Source organism: Dendropsophus ebraccatus, chromosome 6, assembly GCF_027789765.1.
Source record: "Dendropsophus ebraccatus isolate aDenEbr1 chromosome 6, aDenEbr1.pat, whole genome shotgun sequence".
NCBI lineage: Eukaryota > Metazoa > Chordata > Amphibia > Anura > Hylidae > Dendropsophus > Dendropsophus ebraccatus.
This window is the reverse complement of record NC_091459.1, coordinates 104,235,578-104,261,664: the sequence shown is the minus strand read 5'-3', so window position 1 is coordinate 104,261,664 and position 26,087 is coordinate 104,235,578. Positions and strand designations below refer to the sequence as shown.

Below are 26,087 nucleotides of genomic sequence, written 5' to 3'. Positions count from 1 at the left end.
TATTCCATGGGACGATAATCGACCGTAATGGCCAATATCGGCCAAATACGACCGATAATCCGATAATAAGGCCTTTACACCTGATTCCAGGCATAACCTTAAATTAGGCACAGGAGGAGGCCTTCTCCCTACCTTGCCGTGCCCTCTGCCCATCCATCGGGCAAACAGGGGTAATGGCTGGCCTACACCACGGAGTAGGCAAGAATCTGCGCCTTCTTTGTGGCGTACGCCAGGGGCGCATCCTTAAAGGAGGAGTGCGGCCCCCCAAAAGTTATACAAATCACCAATATACACTTATTATGGGAAATGCTTATAAAGTGCTTTTTTCCCTGCACTTACTACTGCATCAAGGCTTCACTTCCTGGATAACATGGTGATGTCACTTCCTGGATAAAATGGTGATGTCACAACCCGACTCCTAGAGCTGTGCGGGCTGGCGATGCTGGAGAGGATGATGGCAGGGGGACACTGAGGGACACAGGGCACTGGAGGGACACTGAACATCCCCTGCCATCATCCTGTCCCGCAGCCACAGCCCGCACAGATCTGGGAGTCGGGTCGGGACATCACCATTTTATCCAGGAAGTGACATCACCATGTTATCCAGGAAGTGAAGTCTTGATGCAGTAGTAAGTGCAGGGAAAAAAGCACTTTATAAGCATTTCCTATAATAAGTGTATATTGGTGATTTGTATAACTTTTGAGAACAATACAATACTTTAATAAAAATTTTCACCAGACTTCTCTTTTAATAAATCCCTCCTCATATATACTCCAAAGGTATAGCCCAAACAGTTGCATAAGTCTCCCATTGCATTTCCTACTGTGACTAACAGGATTTTACAGGTTCACTAGACTACTACTAGCCTAAGCATGCCAGTGCACACCAGCCAGATGTATGCCAATCTTTTGCGATCTCTCTGTCCATTATAAGTGCTATAGCACGAACATAGCCGAAACCTTTTACCTTTCCATGTTTCAAGTATTCACTGTTTAGGATATACATGATATAAGGTTGCTTAAAATAAAGTGTATGTTTTCCTGCCACACCTACGTCTGCTCATTTATAGACCCCGTGTCTTTATACCTGTCTCACTCCCATCACAAGTACAATCCATGTCTCAATTATCTAAAGCCTGGAAAACCTTTTCATGTCTCATTCTTTTCAGTCCTGAAAATCTTTCTTTACCTGTTTAATTCCCTTCATTTTGAGTGATTAACATGGATTTAACAGGGGAAGAAATTGTGTATTTAATAGATTTCACCAGGATATTCAACATGCAACATTGTCTTCATGTGTTGTTGGAAAGGGAAATGATGAAGGGAATAGAACATTGAGAAAAAACTAAAATAGCCTTAAATGTCTGTAACATGTAAACAATGTAAGGCCTCGTTCTCACGTTGTAAGACAGTGGCCGTTCTGTGACATGGCCATGTCACAGAATGGCCGCTGTCTGTGAGGTTCACGCCGGCCAGTACTGCAATACCGACCAGATGAACATCACTTCTTTGGAATTGGAATGCATGCACATTTGGGTGTGCCCGCGTTTCAATAGACCTTAGCAGACAATTTAAAGTACAGCCAGAGCCGCACTTTACATTGTCTGCATAGTCAGTTTTGTGCCGCACAAAATTGACAAGTCAGTTTTTTTTGTGGTCGCATGGAATTCCGTCCGGAGTTTATACAGTGTGTATACACTCCGGCTGGGATTCCATAGAGTTCAATGCGATCGGCTTCTGTCATTAAATAACGGCCGTTGTTTAATGAATTTGTACATTGTTTAAATAAAAGAATTGTATTGTATTGTATCTTATTAGAGAAAAAAATAGCACTTTCTTCAGTTATCAGGCTCTGTTTCTCCTTCCCACCTAAACTCATTATTACTGCTAAGTAAAAGTAATCTTAAGAGATGGGCTATGAGCTCACTGAAGAATCAGATTGCATGCTGCCATAGAAGTCTGTGGAGAATGGTGGTAAAGAAGGGCATTCACACGTTCAGTGATTATGGTCTGCGCACGGAAGGCGCACTATGGACTGCAACACAGAACTCCCAGCATCATGGTTGATTATAATGCCTGGAGTTGCACATTCCGCTCCATAGCACACCTTCCGTGCACGTACTGTAATCACAGAACGCGTGTTTGGCCCCTTAGGCTAGAGTCACATTTGCATTTAGAGCTGTGTGGTGCATAAAAACATCTTACAAATGGGGGAAAATGTGTCCTTTTCATTTATAATACGTAGTTGAATATTTTAACAAGTGAAATGCTGCTCAATCGGGTTGAGATTAGGTGAATGACTTGGTCATTTAAGAATATTCCACTTCTTTGCTTTAATAGACTCCTGGGTTGCTTTATCTTTATGTTTTGAATCCATCTGTATTATGAAGCATGGACCAATCAGTTTGGCTGGATTAGAGCACACAGTATGTCTCTGAATAGCTCAGATTTCATCGATCTGCTTCTGTCCTGTGTCACATTATCAATAAACACTAGTTTAATGGAGCCACAACAAGGGGAGGGGGTTCCGGCACACTGGGGGCCAGTGGGTCTGTCTCCAGTGCTTCATGCCCAGCCATTGCTTGGGAATAGACTAGCACCGTGCGCGGGAACCAGGTGGCGGTTCTAAAAAAGGACCACAGCACCAGCATCCCTGCACCAGCGCCGGACTGTTCATGTAAATGACAAAAAAGCAATGTACCTAGTGGTACACTTGCTTTAAGGATGGCTTGTTTCACCTGCACGGAGAGCTCCTTTAACCGCACCTCAAATCAACTCCAGGCCTTTTATCTGCTTGAGAATGACATAACAAAGGAATTGCCCATAACTGCCGATGAAACAGCCCAAGAGTCAATTGTCTAATTACTTTTGGTCCCATTAAAAACAGGGTGGCACAGACAGTGGCGGTCTGCTGCCACAGCTCCTATTACATGGAGCGATGGTAGCAGATAGTTACCAGGCTGATCGTTGTAGTTTCAGCCTGTTGAAAGACAAAGATCAGCCGACATTGTGCATGTTGGCTGATCGTTGTCTTCTATAACACAAAATGATAATCGGCCGATATTGGCCGAACACATCCGATAATTGCTTTGTGTGATAGGGCCTTTATGCGGGCACACCGGAATCCCGATTCTAAGGAAATGCAGTAACGGCTGAGATGACTCACTGACACCGGCCGTTCTGTTACACGACCATGTCAAAGAACGGCCGGTGTCATACTGTGTGTGAACCCAGTCTTAATGTGGAGGCTCAAGTAAAAGCTGAAAGTCTGGACTTTATGTCCATGTCCATTATATAACTTGAATATGTTTCAGTAAAGAGGTTAAAAAAATTGTCAGTGTCCAAATATATATGGACTTCACTGTACATTTTATTGTTCAATACAGCTGGAACAGAATCAGTTGCACAGATCGGAGGAAAGTGAAGCCATATTAGATCTAAAACATCGCTTCCAGGAGGAGGAGATGGCGTATAAACGCAAATTGTCTGCTTACCAGGAGGGGCAGCAGCGACAGGCTCAGTTGGTGCAGAGATTGCAAAATAAGGTGAGTTACACATCGATCTAACATCTCTGGATCAGATAAACATTATGATGATTCATTCTACTGATCAGTCACACTGTAACAATCCATATGTGGTATACATGAAAGGGCACGATTTGTAGAAACCATTAAAAACATTTAAATAGTAACATCTAAAAAGTCGATAAAAATACAAAGTTGTCCAGGTTTAACCCTTACTGATCCATCTACTTGTCTCCTCCATGTACTTGTTCTCCAGGTCTTACAGTATAAAAGTAGATGTGGAGAACTGGAACAACAACTCCTAGAGAAAACCTCTGAAAGTGAGCAGCAGAAATTATTGGTAAGTAAAGTGCAGTTTCCACTGAACAGTGGGTGTATTCGGGTTGTATGATTGAAATAAAAAGAACTAAATTGACAACTGATGTACAGTGTATATGGTAACCCCTCAGATCCCATTTATTGCTGAGGTGTCTAAACTAATGACAAGGGGCGATAGGTTATTTTATCTTCCATTCCTAAAATAAATAGGTTAACAAAATAAACTGATATAAAACATAGGAATGGCACCCTCCAAAAGTCCCTTTCCTTTTATATATGCATGTTTCACACTATATTGACACACATCAAAATGATGGCCGTCATTTAACGGCAAATAACGAGTGCTGTTTGTATAATGACAGCCGTTACTTGCAGTTAAATTATGGCTTTCCAATAAAAACATAGCCTTAAACTGTAATGACAAATAATAGCATACCACATGTTCAGTCTGCTGTGTAGCAAACAATATGTTTGAAAGATTATTTAATAGGGAGTCTAAAAGACCTTCTGATTAACTCTTGGAGCACCAGTGTTAGGGAGAGTGCGGTGTGATAGCATGCTGCTTTGTGTTAAATGAAGCAGCAGGTGCTGCAACCTCACTGATCTACAACAGTTTTTGTGGTGAACTGGCAGGAGTGCTGGGGGAGGGGAGTAGGCAGGGTGGGAGGGCACTGATTAAAAGTCGAGGGAAAGCAATGCATTTTGGGGCTTTAGAGGATAATACATCCTGGGAGAGAGGGAGGAGCTGTAGACAATACTATTTTGTAGTTCTGCTGTTTTCCATTTCCTGTCTGTCGTAAATCATTCGAAACCAGGCTTATGCCAGTACTATTAGTGATAACGCTATATTAGTAAGATATATGTCTTGGGGGTGATAGTTTTATTTAAATACAATTTTCCTTTACCGGATAACCCCTTTAAGTCACTAAGTCCTATAAGTCAGCTGGAGGCTTAGAGCATCAATGAGAGGTGGAGGAAAGCATTGTCAGATGGGCTTGTTACACCGAGGTTATTGAGCTTATGTTTTCAAAATGCTAGGAATGTGAGAAATATTTAGCAATATTGTGCTAAGCATGTCTGAATAGGTTTTTCAGTCTGTCAATTACCAGGTTAAAAACTATGTTTACGATTACACTTAAACGTCTTTGGCACCAGGATCCTGCTCCGCCAGCTGCAGAAACATCACCGTCTTGCCCACAGTCTATGCAGCCGGTTCCACAAAACACCTGTGCTGACCGAAGGCGCATGGGAACGCGCTGACGCTTTCCATCTTTTGTCTTCTCGTGTATTGTATATTCAGGTTGAATGCCTGACTCCCACCACTAGGCTTCAGGTGTGCTCAGCTTGTATATTTTGGCAAAAAAAAAAAAAAGGCTTTCAAGGTGTTTTCATGTAAAGAATTTTCTGTATATCAGGAAGTAGATGTTTAAAGGGATTTCCACTCCACCTTAGACACAGCTAATTTATAGATCTGTCACCAGATCCTCAATGTGTTTTTACAGTGTTGTGAAAGGAAAATTATTTTTCCTCTTCCAGATGTCTCCCCATTGTTGCGTATTTGTCATGCTGAATGGTTTATGGTGTTTACATAAAGTGCAATATTAGGCAATCCGGAGTAAATACTCAACACGTTTGAAGTATTTCTGCATTCAATCACACGAAAAAGTATGCTCACCTAAAGACTATGTTCTTACCACAACTTTTTTGAGGTGTTTCACTCTTGGTTTTATGGATGATTCTTGCAGGCGTTTTATGCAAATTCCGATAGCGATTTGCGTAACACTGACATGATATGGGGCCAAAATGACATCCATCAAAAAAGACAGCTGCAAAATACTTATAGTCATTTTACCACTTAGATGCCACAATAATTGAGTACTGAGCTAAGTGGTTAGAGGCCATATCTGTGGTATGATGGTTCCCAACATTGGCCTACAGTTTCCACTAACTAAGGGCCCATTCACACTACGGATTCGCCCATTCACACTACGGATTCGTCCCATTCACAGTATGGATTCGACATGGAGATTCCACTGGGAACCTCCGTCCGCAGAATTGAATGGGTGGGCTTGTGTGCCTCAACTCTCCGCGCCTCTCCGCTGAAAGAACTGACATGTCAGGTCTTTAAGTGAAGAGCGGAGGCAAGCAGGCCCTTCCATTCAAAGACATAGCAGGAGAGATTCAGCAGTGTGAACGGGCCCTTACAGTGGGATTCTTCAGGATACTATTGTGGTGTCTGTCACTTTGACAGCAGTAATCTTTGGAATCAGATCTGACTGAATTGCAAGTGGAGACTTTATTTCTGTATGTACTTAAGCCTTTAACGCCACATGACATACTGATGGCATTAAAGATGTATGAAGTGGCCTCAAAAACTGAATCCGCTTCATACACGGTTGGTGCTGGCTGCTAGAGCAGAAGCTTGCAGGTGCCATCATTGTCAAGGATTTGAGGTAACTCTGACCTCAGCCATTTTACCACTTAGATGCCACAATAATTTAGTACTGTAATAGGTGATTAGATGCTGCAAACTGGTCACTTCTAGCCTCTGATCACCCCATCCCTCCTCTTTGGTGCAATCATATGTCATCGAGCATTTGTCATGGTAGCCAGGTGCAGTGTACTGTACAACCATTAACAGGTTAAATCCCACTGGAGGACAATGACAGAAACAAATAAAAGTAAGAAAATATATAAAAGAAAAATACCCCATAATAAACTTCACCCATTTTCTATTTTTAAAAATGGATAAAATTTAAAGTATAAAAATAAACATAACTGAAATTGCAGTATTTAAAAAAATCTTAATTTTTAAAATCTAACTTTATTTACATGGACATTCACATGTTATATACTGTTATAGTCTCTATATATTTCCTCAACTGCGAGGGCCATCTCTATCCCTCAGACAACCACAGAAGATAAGTTATCACCGTATGGTCCCCTGCTCAAAAGGCTAAAAAAGTACACTAGTTTTTAATATAACCAGAAATGTGTCAGTGCCATACTGTCAACTTGAAGATGGATAAATAAAGTATAGCAGATATTAGCTTTTCTCTTTTCATGTGGCCATTGCTTTGCCCTGATGTGGACTGGATACTGGAGTAGGTGAGCTGTGCCAACCTGCTACTCTCTCATTATGCACATAAATCCAACAAAGCTTCAACCACATGGATCACACAGACATATGGGCTAAAATAGTTACCAGTCAGTAAAATATTTGGTCCAGCAGAGTCCCAATATAAAGTTTAAATATAATACCCATTATATAATGTTTATTTACCAAAGAGACTGACATTATCAGGAAGCCTTTTAGGCATCCTCTGAGGTTATGTGCATTTCCATTGTGATCAGAGTCAATCTTGCACCCTTGGAAGAAATTCTAGGAGGATTAAAGTTTAACAGTATGTCAGTAAGCCTTGTTTTTATTAGTTACAGGCCAAACTGGATTCTGCAGAATCTGCTCTCCACAGAAAGGATCAGGATCACAGCACGGAGGTTAAGAGCGCCCTCACAAGGCTGGAGGAAGAGCAGCAGAGGTATGATCAGGAGGAGCATTCATACACAAGTCATAAACAGACCCAAAAAAATGGAAAGATTCCATGTTTCCTACCATACTCTGTGTTACACTTTGGCATGTAGTCCCAGATTTATCAAGTTGCCTGGCCTACAGACTGTGTGTCTTTTCTTACAGCTCACGTTTCATTTTACTTTAGCTTGGTAAAATAAAAAACCTGAGCTGTGATTGGTTGCTATGGGAAAAAACAGACACTGTGAGTTACAGGCAACCTGGTAAATCTGGGCCATAGTGCAGTAGATCAATAAATAAGTGAGATAGATAGATAGATAGATAGATAGATAGATAGATAGATATGCAAAAAGGATTGCAAGCAGCACAGCTTGGAGCTCAAACGTCTTGTGGGTGCCGGCTGGATGATCCTGACCTAGGATCCTGAAGGATATATTCAAAAAATTCCAACAGCACTTCCCGATATTTTCAAAAACGTGAAATATTTATTCAATCACATCAAAAACAAACAAAAAATGTGGCATAGCAAAAATCAAGCGACGTTTCTCCCGTCTCACACAGGCATTTTCAAGCTGTTGGAAGTGCTGTTGGATTTTTAGAATAGATAGATAGATAGAGATATGGGGAGACTTTTTCCATTTAGAAGAATTGCAAATCAGAATTGCACAAAGCAATCTAGTGTCTTGGATCAATATGTCATACCTCATATTTCTTAGATGGCAGTCAATAAATCTGGACTTTACTATATGAGTGGTATCAAGAAAAGCAGGACAGGCAATGACAAGATTGTGCAGCCAATGATCGGAAGTTACCAAAATGCTACAGCTGTTCAAACAACTGATTGGTCAGTGGCCATAGACATAGGAGGTGGTCTTGTGGCACTGTCAATTATCCTGGGATAGCTGCCTGCAGGAGATGGCTGACAAGCTCATCTGTGGATAATGGGTTTGAATGGCAGCATGTGTTATGTGACTTGAAGCCAGCGGACCCCAGTGCAAAATCTTTCACTGGGTCCCTCAAATATGGGCCTCCTCGGGCTCCTGCGCTCAGGTGCAAGCACATCCCCTGTACCCCTCATAAGTACACCCCGGACTGCCTTGGCGTTTATTTGAGCAAAAACGCCAGCAAATGTTAGCTGTAAGTCCTCAAAAATGCCAAAGGCAAATAAAGCCATTCACACCTTATTTAAAGATGCCAGAAAAAACCACCAAAATCTTCTTTGTCAGTTTTTCTGGCTTTTATTTTTTTTGGAGGCCAGAAAAATGGCACACTAAAGCTATGTGGAGGCCCTTAGGCTGTACCCCTATGTGGAGGCCCTTAGGCTGTACCCCTTTATCAGGTATCTTGCCATATAGGATAGGTGTATAATCACATGTTGCAGATTTTGTGCGGAATATTCTGCTATTGTCCTGTTTATCTGAATAGGTTGTGCAGAAATTAATGCACTTGGCAAAAACAATCTGATTAAGCTATATAGAACAGATGCAGTTTGTGTGAATATTCCCTTACATTACTTATATGTTCTTTCTAATAAGACTATAGTTATAGACATCTAGATGTATTAGATAGATCATTAACCTAAAACAGATTTTACATGGATCCTAAACCCCCCTTAAAGGGGTTTCCAGACTTGTAATACCACACACAACTTAGGTGTGGCACTGTTTCTGCAAGAAAGTAGCTGTGCTACTTCTAATTGTGGATAACCCCTTTAAATGTGTGTTATGTAATTATTCATGCAGGAGCAGCAGCCTAGCTCAAGTAAATATGACTCTGCGGGAGCAGATGGACCAGCTGAAGTTAACAAATGATAAAGTGACCGAAGAGATGAGGAAACTGACTGCTGACCTGCACAGAGCACAGGATGAGTTGGAGCAGCGAGAGTCTGAGTGGAGCAACGAGAGAGAGGTGATTTTGCCTTTCGTTAGCATTTCATTTATACTATTAGCAAATTCAAAAATGCAAAGAAACCACCCCATTTTTATATTAAACATATAATTTATAATGCTTATCATTTTTTACTTTTATCCTTGCATGTGTCATCAGGACATGTCAAAGCCTGTGATCAGCTTGTTAAAACATTTCTTTATCTACCCAAAACTTTTAATGCTTCTATCTCAGCACTGGAGTGACAGATTGCAATAAGAGTTATTGCTCCAAGTTCAGTGTTAGAAGCACTATTTTACACGTATCCTACTTTAGGCTATGTTCACACAACGTATCTTTTACATAAATCACGGCCGTTGTTGCTGTCTGTGATTAATGCAAAAGATATGTTGTATGTGAATGAATGGAATCCTGGCCGGATTGTATACACCTAGTATATGCTTGGGCCGTGATCCCTAGCAGCCACAGCGAAAACTGACATGTCAGTTATGTGCGGCCGCTATTCATTGAATAGCGGCCGCACAAGCCTGACAGGTCACATAATGGAGAGTGTGGCTCCGGCTGCACTCTCCATTGTCAGCTGTGGTGAATTAGGATGCGGGCGCACACAGATGCGCCCGCATCCCAATTCAGCACAAATGAAGATGATCTTCACAGAACAGCCAGTGTTTCACGTAGTGTGAACCCGGCCTTAGTCAGCAGAAAGCTGCTTACAGTCTGCTTTAAACATCCGCTTCTCCCTACTTGTTTTACTGATCTGTTCTGCTGACCTTTTCTAAGTGACAGGGACACTTTAAATTGCTTTGTTTGACATTATTGCTTTTTGCATTTTTATTGCTTCTCACCTCTTCTTCCTCTCTTTGATGTTCCTAGAGGTATACCTCATACCTGGGCAGCGAGCAGAACGATATCATGACGTTGTGGCGGCAGACAGCAATCCTGCGCAATCAGTTTCTGGACATGCGTGCTATGGCTGAGAGGTAAAGAACATGCCACACTGTAATATAGAGTAGTGCACTTACACAAAGGATTATAGTGTGACAGAGTGGTCCTGACACTTGAAGTTTGATATTGGAGTACTAATTTAGTTGACATTTTCCTACAATATTTGTTTGCGATTTTCAGGGGTCTTGCTGAAATGAAAACCGACATTTCGCGTAGCTCACGACGCATGCACACAGCCTGTCTAAATTTGGACTCAAACCTCCGACTTTCCCAGAATGCCGCTGGAGCATCTCTTCATACAGCTCGCCTGGAACAGCAGCTCCGCGACAAAGTGAGACAGATGATTCAACTACAAAGCCAGTGGGATGCTGAGAAAGTGGAACTGAACTCCAGGTAGTAGCGACCATTTAATGTAATAATGCTTAACTTTTAGTATGCCATCCTGTTATAACCAGACAGTTTCATGTTGTAGTCTACTGTCAGTGTGGGTGTTTGCAGAGATTACCTATGCTGGCAACAACAGATTGCAATGGAACATTTTGTCAGTATTTCAGACTGTACTCTTTTCATAGGGAATGCCTGAATCCACAACAAATTTTCTAACATGTTCAAAAGACATTCTGTGAGCTTGGATCCCTATTGATTCCTGAATTAAAGACTAATGGTGCGTTTACACAGATTTATTTGACAGATCTTTGAAGCCAAAGCCAGGAATGGATTCGAAAAGAAATCTTAGTCTTTTCTTTATGACCTGTTCCCTGTTTATAGTCTGTTCCTGGCTTTGGCTTCAAAGATCTGTCAACGCTGTGTAAACGCACCATAATATGTGGGGGATTTATAAGGATCATGTTATGTTGTTCTTAAATAAATCCCTGCCCTTTTGCCGGATTTATTGAGCTGCACACCCCTCAATAAATCTGACATACTGCACTGTGGCAGCCTTAGGGATGGCCTGTCCTTAAATTGGCACTAAACAAAAAAAACTCTTGAGATGCCCTTGAGACATGTCAAAAGCTATGATCTGTCAAGTTCTGGATGTTCAGACCTCACTACTTGTTAGAATCAGGGGAAGCGCTCAGCTACAGGCCCTATCCCACGGAACGATTACCGGCCGTATTTGCCCGTTATGGCCGATAATCATCCCGTGGAATAGTAAGCAACGATCAGCCGACATCGTTCAAGTTGGCTGATCGTTGAAGTCGTTTGTCTTTCAACATGTTGAAAGACAAACGACTTATATAGCAACGATCTGCTGCCGTCACTCCGTGGAATAGGACTCACCCGCTCGCTGCTGCTACTGCTGCGTGTAATAGCGGCGACAGCGTGCAGGGAACGAGGAGCAAACGAGCGCTGACAACCCTTGTTTGCTCCTCACTGTCCGCCTGTGGAATGGGGCCTTAAGTGTTTTATCCATCAGCTTGCTGCCTTTTCCATCTCACTGTAGGATGAAGAACAAACGGAGCTGAAGAGTGAAGTGCTGAGCATTTTTCCCGTTTCCATCTAAAATTAGTGGCGGTTTGAACACCCAGACCCCAGCTTGTATTCTAACATGCCTTAGAGTGATCAAGACACAGTGATAGGTCTTTAAAAAGGTATTCCAGGGAAAATATATCCTGGACCCCGCACCAATCTCTGTTTTGGGCCCCGACTTCCGTATTATTAATAGAGCCGTGGGTACGGCAGGTTACCCGCAGCTATATTCATTTCCATGGAGCTGACGGAAAGAGCCAAGTACAGCGCTCTTCCGGCGTACTCAGCGCTTTCTGTCGATTCATAGTAATGAATAGAGCCATAGGTCACATGCTCTATTCATAATACAGAAACTGGGGCAAGATACAGAGATCGGTGAAGGATACGGAGGTTGGACCCCCGGCGATCTCCTACTTTGTGGATAGGGGAAATTCTACTGTGGATAGGGGAAACCTCTTTAATATTAGATTGGGGGGTGGGCACATTGCTGATAAGCTGTTTTAAGAGGCTGACCCATTTTTGCAAGCCCTGCATCATGTTCATGGTTTACATCAGTTTTAGCTTTATTCCTGCTTTGCCGATACAGTACTTTTCATAGTAGTGTTATAAGATACCGCAACATTGTTCCAATAAGTTTAATGTTCAATACCCAACACCTTTTCTTTTGAAAAGTACAGACTTTGCAAAGTAGAATCCAGGCTCAATCAGAAGTAAGTATTGTAAAGGGCGGCAGCACTTGTGTGAGCACATTGGCTCCATCAAACATCTGATCAGTGTTGTGGCCCCCTCGCTGTTTTTACTGCATGACAGTACTTTTTGCTACTGGTTGTACATTAACTTGTACAGGGGCTGCATTTCAATTCCCCTGCACAGCGTGGCCTAAGCAAGAAAAGACTTAAAGGGGCCGTAATACTGCAGCCTAGTTTATTTGCAGAATCAGTGAGGGTCCCAGGCCTCGGACCAATTATACAATTATGGTACTGTATATCCTAGTGATATGCTGTCACTTTATGGAATAAGAATACCTCTTTAGGCCATGTTCACATGTCGGAAGACCGGTGTCAGAGAAGATCATCCCGGCCGCTACTGCAGTACTGGCCGGATGATCTTCACTCCTGATGAAGTGGGATGCAGTCAATCAGTGTGCAACCGCATCTCAATTCGCCACTGCAAACAATGGAGCGTGCGGCCATCCCTAGGGATCCCAGAGTGTATACTATGGCTGGGATTCCATATATGGCAGCACTACGTAAGTTCCGTAGTAATCACAGCCGTTGTTGCAAATCGCCAACAACGGCCGTGATTATTACATAACTTACAAAGTGTGGACATAGCTTCAAAATGTATGAATGCAAATGCACCTTAACTTTGCTTAAATGAAAGACCTCTTTAGTCTTTAATCCAGGCCTGAAAACCTAGAATAAATGCTTATATTTGACCTAGATCTTATTCTCGCAGACACCTTTATTATCAATATTAGTTATGTTGTCAGGAATGCCTACTTGAGTACATCTGATCTATTGCGTGTGACAAAGTAAGCTATAATCCTCAGTTAGCAGCCAGGGTATTAGCCTGTATAAGTAACAGCATTGATACTAACCTCTTGAACCCTTCTGAGTGATGAAGACGTTTTCAGAAGGGAACATGAAAGCTTTACACCTTCTTAGGAATTGGATAAATAGATCCCTTTGTGTCCTAATCACAGACCATGCTCCGAATCCAAGAGATGGAATTATCGGCGGGTGATTCATTACTTTAGATTGTTTTTTACACGTCACCATAATTTGTTTAGCAAGTAGACCAAGCATCTTAATCAGAGAAGGTTAATGCCGTCTTAGGCATTTTATTTCACCGGATGCTTGAAGTGAAAAGAAAAATGTAGACAATGTGTTGGCGTCTCGCATTCCACGAATAACTCGCTGTTAAAAACTTAATTTCCATAGCCTCTGACACCTGCCACCTCTCCCTGTCGCCACAAGCTGGGGAAGCCTAGAGTTATGAAAGTTATGCAGGACAGAAAATAGGCTAGATTTTACTGGGAACATAAACAAGGAACGTGCTCATCATTAACATTGTGCAGGTGAACTCCACTAAATAGGTTATATAAGAGCACTCCAGAGTGGATGTATGTGTAGGTGAATAGGACCCACATATATACAAACACCATTGGGTAAATTTGTGCAGACATCATAGTCCTATGGATCCCCTTCATCAGTCTAGAATACATAGTGTCCCACCGGCATATCTGGACACTGTGCCGACCAAGAGCATCTGTTGTTTCAAGTGATTTTTTTCGGATAAGCTGCAGTGTGTGTACATGAGGAGCAGCATTATATGTGGCCATTATTTATCTCTTATATTTCCAGCAGATTTCATCTCTGCAACCTGTCTTTCCCTCTCTCTGAAACATATGCGTGTTCCCAAGCACTCCCCCTCACATCTCTCCTTTTCCTTCTCCCCCTCTGTACTTGTATTATTTGTTCTGAACTAGCTTCAGATCATAACCAGTAAAGAAAAGTCATTGCTAAGCAGATTTTTCAGATTGGATGACAGTTTGGTATGAAGGGGGAGGGTATATGCTTGATAACAGGAGAAGGAAGAATTTTTGTCTGATAAGTTATATTACAAATTTTCTAATACGAGTTTGCACTCGTTTGTTGAAATGACAGTACCCATTTAAGTGTAGCAAACCATTGCTACACTTATAGGCCATGTTCACACGGCGTAAGAGGTCTCTGAAAAGATTATCCCGGCCGGTACTACAGTACCAGCCGGATGATCTTTCCTGCTTCAGAGTCCTGATGCGGGTGCATCCGTGCATGCCTGCATCAGAACTCTCGACTGCACACTATTGAGCGTGCGGCCGCAGCCTCTCGCCCCGAAGTGTGCACTGACATGGTTTTTTACGGCCGCTATTAACTGAATAGCGGCCGCAGAAAGCTGACATGTCAGTTCTTTGCGGCACCGCAAGGGATCCTGGACTGAGCGTATACTATGTGTATACGCTCCGGCCGGGATTCCATAGAAAGCAAGGCAACGTATGTTCTCGCAAGGCAACATGATTTTTATAGCTGATAGAAAATTCAGCTTGACTTTTTCCTATATTTCTCTGTCCCTGTAAAAGCAACAAAGATGTCCACTATCCCCTGCCACAATGATTTTTATTTCGCTTCATCCAGGTTTAGCTAAACATAGCAATGCAGATCAGGAAAAACTGTGTGATAACCCTTCAGCATCAGTATTGGCCATATTAGACCCCATGCACAGCATGTATGGATGTTCAGATCTCCATTATATGGAGCCCTTACACAATGTTTCTCCTATGTATTGTGTCTGTCAAGGGATGGGATATAGCTGACAGAAAGTAATAAGTAAGTTCTTGACATGTTGGAAGCAGGAAAAATGGGGAAGTGCAGACTATAGCTCTCCAAAAGGCAAGTGTTCCTCATATGATCCCACAGAAGAACTACTGTAGCACTGATTGTTGACAAAATGTATGCATAGAAAGGTGTCAGGACACACAGGGTATCACGGTTTTATGCAAACAGGCCCGTATAGCTGTAGACCAGTCAGAAGGCTCATGCTGACCCTGGTGCACTGCTAAAAGCTGCCATTTTATATAGTTTTAATGTTATGGCTGATCATCATTAATATTGTTAACATCATGTTAATATTATCTTTCTTCATTGGTTTCTATCAGAATCAAGGAGCTGTCTACAAAAGTCGACAAGCTGAAAGAAGAGAACAGTAGGATGGAGAAGGAAAAGCAAAGGCTGGTATGTTAACTGGGCCACTATGAATATTATTATATTTATTTATTTGGGAGCCACTTTTTCACTTGAGAAACCATTTTTGTCTCCATACTTACCTAGTTTACCACTTTTTCACTTCAAATCCGCTCTAACAAAGAAACAGTGACACATTAACAAACATGTATCCTTGTATCCTATGTATGTAAATGACCTTCAAGTTGATCAAAGTAATTGATTTGGGGACTCGTAAGGTTATGGGAAGACAATTTTTAAATAAATCCTCTCCCAACATATATTATATATATTTTATATGTTGCAGATCCTATTTCCGCTCATGGGGAGAAGGGCCAAAGAGGGGACTTCCTCTTTATTACATCCATATGGTCTAATTAGATCTATGGACAGAGGTCACCTTCATGAGACAAACCCGACAAGAATGATTCCTACAAAATCCTTCTGCTTTCCCTTTGTCCCTGATTGTTTCTTTCTACAATCAGCAAGCCAAGGGTTAAACACAAAACTATTTAATATACTTTAGAGTTTTTTGACTATACCACACCATTAACTTTCACCCCGTCAAATGCTTGCAGGTGTGTTGTGGACCCCTCATGTAGGGATCAGCTTATCCATAATATGACGCTTTACACGCAGCTAATGAAGCGGCAGCTAGAAGATGGATTCACTGTAAAGTCCCACCAGCGCTCCTCAGGGAACCATTTTGTTCACAGGACGATTACTTTTTTTTGACTGACACTTTCCAGCATCACTCTCCAGGGATTTTCTGTTAACACTGTCACTTGCAGACACTTAATAAAATGGCCATAAATCTGGGGCAATGAGCAAAACAAGGCTTTCTGTGTAACATTAAGTCCTTTATAGCTGAGATTTTTTTTCCAGGTGAAGTTGTTCATGGTGACCTGAAAGTATCTAATTCTGGGAAAAGGAGTGAAGCCATTACATGGCTATTTAAAAAACACACTATAGTAAAATTATCTTAGGATAGTATATTAAATAGCTAAGGATATTTCTCACGTTTCTTCTAAACCATTAGTCAATGGAGATTTAGACGACAGCTGTTACCTGTGTAATGCCGGAAGGTCGGAAAACTAAGGGCCGTATTACACGGGACGATTATCGTGAGAAAAATTGTTTTATCGTTCGAATTAAAACGATAATCGTTTTGTGTAATTGCAGGCAACGATTGAAAAATCATTCGTATGTTGCTGATTGTTGATTTAGATCTGAACCTAAAATTATTGTTAATTGTTCGCTAATCGCTCGCTGTAATTCCACATTCGTTCGCTCAAGTTCCGCATTTGTTCACTAATCGTTCAGTGTAATTGCACATTGTTCATTGTTTTGCTGGGATCAGATGGAGTGAGCGATCGTAGTAACGATCGCAATAACGATCATAATAACGATCGTAACTAACGACCATCGTTCTGTGCAATTTGGTGAACGATTTTAGGTTAACGATAAACGATCTTGTTTGCGATCGTTTATCGTTAGTCATTAATCGTTGAAAAATCGATCAGTGTAATAGGACCCTAAAGGTGTCCCTGTCATTTGCAGAAAGTATTAGGACATGTCAGAGGTTTTAATCAGTTGGGATCTGTGCGTAGTAGATAGAGATGGGAAAAGATCTTGGCTAAGCGCTTGACTTCCTGGCTGGCTGCGATCTCTGTCTCGTTGAAGTACATTGTCTCCATCGATCTACAATGGAAACCATTTCCCTCAGTGAGACGAGGGTAAAAGAGCTTCGCCAAATGTCATCCAGGTTACAACCAGCACAGCATGCTGAGAGTTTGTATTTTTTTTTTGCAATCTGTGGCATGTTTGTCTTCCATAGACTTCAATAAAATTTCTTAAAAAGCCATTCTTGCCTAAAGTCAAAAACACCAGAAAAAACACCAAAATATGTTTTTTTGGAGGCCAGAAAAACGCCACATAAAAGCTGCGTCTGGAAGCACCTTAAAAACCCTTCATGAGAAACAAGGAGAATAGTATATCACCAAGACATGGAAGCAAGTCCTAATGCAAAATGGTCACCTTGTTGAGACTTTATATACTATGGTATCCAAACTGCAATAACACTACTACTTTACTGAAAGAGTAGTAGATGCTTGGAACAACCTTTGAGCAGGTGTGGTTGGTAAAATATGCCTAGAAAACATATATCTATCCTATAATAATAATAAAGTAAATTATATAGGGGCAGACAAGATGGACCTGGTGGTCTTTTTCTGCTTACAATCTTCTCTGTTTCTATGAGGCTGGCATCCTTTATAACTATTAGTCAGATAGATATGTCATGTCCATTTAAATCTGAAGCATATGAGATACAGTAAAGGGTTTATGCACCTCTATGACATTATGTGGCCTTCTGCATTGTTACCTTTTTTAAATGTCCTTTTTAAGTTTGAAATATTGGTATCATATACATAATATATATGTATGTCCTATGTTTTACAGGAAAGCGCTGGCTGTAACACCTGGCAAGAGCTGGAAGGTGTCAGAGAGGAATGTGAATCACTGCAGCAGATACTAAATACCATCACTCAGGTATGTAGCATTGTAATGCATGAAGGACGAGATGCTATATAGGAGAAGGGGGAGTTTTGAAGTCGGCACTCCTAGACGTAGCAGGTTAAAATGTAACTTTTATTCGTGCATTAAAATCCCATGGTGGGCATAACAGGACCTACGCGTTTCGCGCTACTGCGCTTAATCATGGTCTCAAGAGAAGTGAGTGAAGGACGAATAAAAACAGGTGACCAACCAATGAAAAAAAGGATGAGATCCCTACGTCACGGATCTTGTGCTGGGACGGCACAGGTGTTGCATACACAGATACTTTTGCTGGATAATTATGCATGGGTGTCTACGACTAAACATCATGTATAGCAAGAGTGAGCAACACTTAATATTAAACATGAGCTAATATGCAATATACAAAAAGAAAATATAAATGCAAAAAATTGCAAGATGTATGTATTAAAAATAGTGATAAAGCAAATCATTTTTGAAATTTAGACCATTTGGATGCCGGGTATTCAGGCGATATATCATTTCTGCCTCTTTGTGCAAAACTTGTTTCTGCCAATCTCCTCCTCTTGGCGTTTTTTTTTATTTTTATGATAGCATATGCTGTAAAGGAGCTGACATTACCCGCATGTATTTCTATGAAGTGTTTAGCAGCTCCTGAAGCATTAACTTTATTCTGTTTCTTGATACTGGTGAGGTGTTCACTCACTCGTTGTTTGAATTTTCTTATAGTGCAGCCGACGTAAGATAGACTGCAGGTTGTGCACTCTATCATGTAAATGACGTGGTCCGAGTTGCAGTTCATGAAATCCTTAATGGCATAAGTTTTGGTTCCACTGTTGTTGCAAAAAGTTATTTTGCTTGTCGGAATGAATTTACACGCTGGACATCGACTGTCCCCACACTTGTGACAGCCTGGAAATTTGCAAGTTGTATGTGAGGACTCCGGAAACAGCATGCTGGGTGACAGAAGGTCTCCCAAAGACTTGCCCCTGCGTGGTACACATCTGAGTCCCAGATCAAGGATTTCAGCGAGGATTGCATCTTGACGCAGGATGGGAAGATTTTTGTGAAGAATGTCCGTAATTAATTTATACTCCGGTGAGTATGTTGTAGAGAATGTTAAATGGGAGAATGTTGATTGTTCACATGTTGCGTTCGTGGTTCTAGACAGTAGTGTGTCACGATTTCTCCTGGATACAATTCTATGGGCTCTACTGATGTTTTGCTTACTATAACCTCTTCTGAGCAAACGGGATGAGGACTCCTTGCATTGGGATTCAAAAACCGCACTGTCAGAACATATGCGTTTGATACGTGTGAATTCTCCTACAGGGATAGCTTGTATTGTGTGTAGGGGATGTTCACTAGTAGCATGAAGGATGGTGTTCCCTGCTGTGGTTTTGCGGAAAACAGAAGTGGTAATTTTATTGGAATTTGATACTTGTAATTTGATGTCCAAGAAGGCAATTTCATTTTTGTGGAGAAAGTGAGTGAAGGAGAGATTTAATGTATTGTTGTTAATGTAGGTAATGAAATTTTTAACCTCTTCTTCTCCTCCTTCCCAAACCAATAGCAGATCATCGATAAAACGTCCATACCACTTTATATTGTGGAAAAAAGGGTTGCTAGAATTAAAGATGAACTGCTCTTCCCACCAGGCCATGTATAGGCCTGCTAATGTGGGGGAGAATCTAGCCCCCATCGGGGCTCCTCTTGTTTGCAAAAAGAACTCATCATTAAAAGTGAAATAATTGTGTTTGAGTAAATAAGTTGTTAGGTCAATGATGTACTCTTTGAGTTCGTGGCTGTATTTACTGTACTTGTATAAGTGATGTGACAGGGCTGCAATCGCTAAAGTGTGGGGTATAGACGAGTACAGTGCCGTCACATCACAACTTAACCAGGAAAAAGTGGAGCTCCAATAAAAATTCTTGAAAATATTTAAAACTGAGCTGGAGTCCTTCAGGTACCCCGGTACTCTCACCACCAAGGGCTGAAGTAGTTTATCCAGCCAGGCACATGCCCTTTCATTGAGGGAGCCAACTCCCGAAATTATAGGACGTAAAGGGGGGGGGTTGATTCCCTTATGGATTTTGGGTAACCCATAAAAAATCGGTAAAGTGGGAGAGGCGGGAACAAGGAAGGTAAGTTGTTTCTCCTCCATGATACCCAATGCTATGCCCTCTTGTACAATGTTGGTAAGAGTTTCTCTAAAAATTCGAGTGGGATCTGATTGCAATCTACGGTAGGTGGTGGCATCATTCAGTATGTCATAGGCGCTGTCACAATATGTTTTGCGATCAAGTAATACAATTTTACCGCCTTTGTCGGCCATTTTAATGATTAAATTTTTGTTATCCTGTAATTCCTTGATAGCATTTTTTTCACGTTTTGTAATGTTATTGTGAATAGGTCCTAATTTTTCTGACAGTTTCCTGAGATCCCGCTCCATGGCAAACTGAAAATGATCCAAAGCCTCCACCCGAGATTTGAAAGGGTAGAAGGAGGGATTGGATACAGTAGATGTTACACTGTGTATTGACTGTTGATTCTCAGTTGTGCCCTCTATACCCAGATCTATAAGTTGGAGTAAATTTGTTTGGTCCTGAAAGAGCAAATCCACAAATTCATTATCTGTGGTGTCATTATTATTTGTGAGAATGGGTGAGGGTTCTACACAGGAGTGAAAAAAGTGTCTTTTAACTGTGAGTAGTCTTGCCAGCCGGTTAATGTCCATCAATGTCCGAAACATGTCAAAATGATTTGATGGCACAAAAGTGAGACCCTTCTCCAACAATTTTATGTGATCCTGGTTAAGTTTGAATGATGACAAGTTCAGTATGGCCTCAGAGGTAGCATAGGTATTTGTAGTGCGATTCAGTTGTGCTCCAGAGTCTTTATTGTCTGCATATTCCAGTGTGTGTGAGTTGCAATGTGTTGGGGTTATAGGAGAAGTAGATGTTTCATTTATCTGTGGTGAATCGCATGCGGTTTTTAATGTGCTCTCTTGCGTCTCTCCCGTGCGGGGTACCTTTGAGCTGTGTCTATGTTTTCTCCCCGCACGTCGTATGCGTTTTTTGGTTGTTTATTGGTTTTTTTAGGGTTGTAATATTGTTTTGGTCTTGCTCCCCCTCCTCCTCTAGGAACATCCAGTTCATTGCCATGAACAGAGGCGTTTCTGTTCGAAATTCTGGGTATATCATTAATCTTCCTAGAATTTATTTTTGGTTGTTCATGTGTGTTTTCCACGCCTGTTTCCAAGTCCGAATAATCTGTTGAATCTATGTCCGTGGAGGTGAAGCTTACATGTGAGGTATTGAACTGCTGTTCATTGGAAGGTTTTTTTAAAATTGACTTCGGAGTGTAGCGTTTTTTTTCCTTCCAGGTGTATACTTGGTTCAAGTTATAATCTTCATTATCGCGTTGGAATTTTTTCTTTTTTATACCAATGATATACTCCTCTAGCGATTGTATCTTTTGTGTTGTTTGTTTATTCAGTTCCTCATATTCTGTTGAACCCATAAAACCCGCAAGTTGTTGTTTTGTAGTTTGTATCTCAGTTTTGAGTTGTTCTAATTTAATGGCTTCATGCTTAGTTATGATACCGATGAGCCGGAAAGAAAAATCCGTTATTGCCTCTGCCCACTCCATTTGAAAGTCCTCTGATATGTTGGAGGTGGCATTTTTGTAAATTCTTAGGCCCCGGGGTATCATATGTTTATCTGCATACGTGTTCAGTGTTGTTAGGTCCCACCAAAGACGCAGTTCCTGGGAGCGTTGTTTTTCCCATTGTGTGAACAAGCTCCTACACTCAGGGTTGCCGGTGGGGGTGAGATCAAACACCTGAGTGATTTTACGTTTCCTTTCCTCCAACACATTGTTTAAATCAAAGTCTATGGGAGTTGATGATGGTTGTGTGGTTTGTTCCATGGTTGAGTTAGACTGAGTTATCTGAAACTTGGTTCAGATTAGAGAGAGGAGATTTGTGTAGATAGGCATCCAAATGAAAGAAAGAAAAAAGAAATATGTATATATATAAATAAATGTAAAACTTCCACATTTAGTTGGGTTGAAGACTGTGGCTGCCAATAGATATAAAGTCTTTTGTGATTAAGTTTATCATGTGGGAGACTCGTATCTTGTGGGCCTCTGCAAATAGCAAAAAAAGGAAAAAATATATAGAAAAAGATACAGCTCACCAGTGGATCTAGATGCAGCAGCGACAGGTTAGGTGCAAGGTTGGGTGCTCGAACATCAGGGCGTTGGCCAGGCGCCGTAGGCTTGGTTTGCAGTAATAGGAGAAGGGGGAGTTTTGAAGTCGGCACTCCTAGACGTAGCAGGTTAAAATGTAACTTTTATTCGTGCATTAAAATCCCATGGTGGGCATAACAGGACCTACGCGTTTCGCGCTACTGCGCTTAATCATGGTCTCAAGAGAAGTGAGTGAAGGACGAATAAAAACAGGTGACCAACCAATGAAAAAAAGGATGAGATCCCTACGTCACGGATCTTGTGCTGGGACGGCACAGGTGTTGCATACACAGATACTTGTCATCATTCAAACTTAACCAGGATCACATAAAATTGTTGGAGAAGGGTCTCACTTTTGTGCCATCAAATCATTTTGACATGTTTCGGACATTGATGGACATTAACCGGCTGGCAAGACTACTCACAGTTAAAAGACACTTTTTTCACTCCTGTGTAGAACCCTCACCCATTCTCACAAATAATAATGACACCACAGATAATGAATTTGTGGATTTGCTCTTTCAGGACCAAACAAATTTACTCCAACTTATAGATCTGGGTATAGAGGGCACAACTGAGAATCAACAGTCAATACACAGTGTAACATCTACTGTATCCAATCCCTCCTTCTACCCTTTCAAATCTCGGGTGGAGGCTTTGGATCATTTTCAGTTTGCCATGGAGCGGGATCTCAGGAAACTGTCAGAAAAATTAGGACCTATTCACAATAACATTACAAAACGTGAAAAAAATGCTATCAAGGAATTACAGGATAACAAAAATTTAATCATTAAAATGGCCGACAAAGGCGGTAAAATTGTATTACTTGATCGCAAAACATATTGTGACAGCGCCTATGACATACTGAATGATGCCACCACTTACCGTAGATTGCAATCAGATCCCACTCGAATTTTTAGAGAAACTCTTACCAACATTGTACAAGAGGGCATAGCATTGGGTATCATGGAGGAGAAACAACTTACCTTCCTTGTTCCCGCCTCTCCCACTTTACCGATTTTTTATGGGTTACCCAAAATCCATAAGGGAATCAACCCCCCCCCTTTACGTCCTATAATTTCGGGAGTTGGCTCCCTCAATGAAAGGGCATGTGCCTGGCTGGATAAACTACTTCAGCCCTTGGTGGTGAGAGTACCGGGGTACCTGAAGGACTCCAGCTCAGTTTTAAATATTTTCAAGAATTTTTATTGGAGCTCCACTTTTTCCTGGTTAAGTTGTGATGTGACGGCACTGTACTCGTCTATACCCCACACTTTAGCGATTGCAGCCCTGTCACATCACTTATACAAGTACAGTAAATACAGCCACGAACTCAAAGAGTACATCATTGACCTAACAACTTATTTACTCAAACACAATTATTTCACTTTTAATGATGAGTTCTTTTTGCAAACAAGAGGAGCCCCGATGGGGGCTAGATTCTCCCCCACATTAGCAGGCCTATACATGGCCTGGTGGGAAGAGCAGTTCATCTTTAATTCTAGCAACCCTTTTTTCCACAATATAAAGTGGTATGGACGTTTTATCGATGATCTGCTATTGGTTTGGGAAGGAGGAGAAGAAGAGGTTAAAAATTTCATTACCTACATTAACAACAATACATTAAATCTCTCCTTCACTCACTTTCTCCACAAAAATGAAATTGCCTTCTTGGACATCAAATTACAAGTATCAAATTCCAATAAAATTACCACTTCTGTTTTCCGCAAAACCACAGCAGGGAACACCATCCTTCATGCTACTAGTGAACATCCCCTACACACAATACAAGCTATCCCTGTAGGAGAATTCACACGTATCAAACGCATATGTTCTGACAGTGCGGTTTTTGAATCCCAATGCAAGGAGTCCTCATCCCGTTTGCTCAGAAGAGGTTATAGTAAGCAAAACATCAGTAGAGCCCATAGAATTGTATCCAGGAGAAATCGTGACACACTACTGTCTAGAACCACGAACGCAACATGTGAACAATCAACATTCTCCCATTTAACATTCTCTACAACATACTCACCGGAGTATAAATTAATTACGGACATTCTTCACAAAAATCTTCCCATCCTGCGTCAAGATGCAATCCTCGCTGAAATCCTTGATCTGGGACTCAGATGTGTACCACGCAGGGGCAAGTCTTTGGGAGACCTTCTGTCACCCAGCATGCTGTTTCCGGAGTCCTCACATACAACTTGCAAATTTCCAGGCTGTCACAAGTGTGGGGACAGTCGATGTCCAGCGTGTAAATTCATTCCGACAAGCAAAATAACTTTTTGCAACAACAGTGGAACCAAAACTTATGCCATTAAGGATTTCATGAACTGCAACTCGGACCACGTCATTTACATGATAGAGTGCACAACCTGCAGTCTATCTTACGTCGGCTGCACTATAAGAAAATTCAAACAACGAGTGAGTGAACACCTCACCAGTATCAAGAAACAGAATAAAGTTAATGCTTCAGGAGCTGCTAAACACTTCATAGAAATACATGCGGGTAATGTCAGCTCCTTTACAGCATATGCTATCATAAAAATAAAAAAACCGCCAAGAGGAGGAGATTGGCAGAAACAAGTTTTGCACAAAGAGGCAGAAATGATATATCGCCTGAATACCCGGCATCCAAATGGTCTAAATTTCAAAAATGATTTGCTTTATCACTATTTTTAATACATACATCTTGCAATTTTTTGCATTTATATTTTCTTTTTGTATATTGCATATTAGCTCATGTTTAATATTAAGTGTTGCTCACTCTTGCTATACATGATGTTTAGTCGTAGACACCCATGCATAATTATCCAGCAAAAGTATCTGTGTATGCAACACCTGTGCCGTCCCAGCACAAGATCCGTGACGTAGGGATCTCATCCTTTTTTTCATTGGTTGGTCACCTGTTTTTATTCGTCCTTCACTCACTTCTCTTGAGACCATGATTAAGCGCAGTAGCGCGAAACGCGTAGGTCCTGTTATGCCCACCATGGGATTTTAATGCACGAATAAAAGTTACATTTTAACCTGCTACGTCTAGGAGTGCCGACTTCAAAACTCCCCCTTCTCCTATTACTGCAAACCAAGCCTACGGCGCCTGGCCAACGCCCTGATGTTCGAGCACCCAACCTTGCACCTAACCTGTCGCTGCTGCATCTAGATCCACTGGTGAGCTGTATCTTTTTCTATATATTTTTTCCTTTTTTTGCGAGATGCTATATACACAGAGGGCCAGATTTATCCACAGGATAGGCTATCAGTAGTTGCTTGCACCCCATTACACTGAGAATGGGGCTGGAAGCAGTTGTCTGTGTACTGTGTAGAGGCAACAGTCTTGGCTCCTATTGAAGTGAATAGGAGCTGTGGCTACAATAGCCAGCACCTCTTTAAAGGGGTACTCTAGGCAAAAGTAAAGAAAAAGAGGGAGGACAGGGGGTGGTGGGAACATTATAATTAACTGATACTTTCACACTGGTATCTGTTATCTCTCAGTCCTGCGACGACCCTGCTCAGAAATTTCCACTTAGCCAGTCAGTGACTGAGGCAGGACTCTGTAGTCACTGCTGGCTAAAAGGGCAGTTCTCATAGTGTCATGATGATACAAGAACCAGGAGATATATGACACCAGTGGGTGACTATAAGCAGTGGAGTGTGGCTGTGGAATGGGTAAATATCACTATGTTCCCACCACCTGCTGCCCTCCCTGTTTTTTATGTTTTCCCGGAGTGCCCCTTTTAGGCTCTCCTAATATCTGCCAGCCTGCCTCTGCTCCCTTATTGATCTGCTATTGTGAGTTAACTAAAAATTAGCCTCAGATCTACTGTGCGAAAAAAGCATAACTACAGTGAATGACCAAACACA

The 26,087-nt window shown here is 41.5% G+C and overlaps 1 protein-coding gene across 3 annotated transcripts in view; it reads left to right on the top strand.

Annotated features, from left to right (window-relative positions):
* LOC138795849 (rootletin-like) overlaps positions 1 to 26,087 on the top strand; it is a 93,278-nt gene that overhangs the window by 35,244 nt on the left and 31,947 nt on the right. For all 3 annotated transcript variants that reach the window (XM_069975486.1, XM_069975483.1, XM_069975485.1), the window contains exons 4-11: positions 3,387 to 3,545; positions 3,781 to 3,864; positions 7,275 to 7,381; positions 9,114 to 9,279; positions 10,132 to 10,238; positions 10,384 to 10,596; positions 15,374 to 15,449; positions 17,898 to 17,987. In XM_069975486.1, the coding sequence (XP_069831587.1) occupies positions 3,387 to 3,545; positions 3,781 to 3,864; positions 7,275 to 7,381; positions 9,114 to 9,279; positions 10,132 to 10,238; positions 10,384 to 10,596; positions 15,374 to 15,449; positions 17,898 to 17,987 (1,002 nt within the window). The remainder of the gene's footprint in view (positions 1 to 3,386; positions 3,546 to 3,780; positions 3,865 to 7,274; positions 7,382 to 9,113; positions 9,280 to 10,131; positions 10,239 to 10,383; positions 10,597 to 15,373; positions 15,450 to 17,897; positions 17,988 to 26,087) is intronic.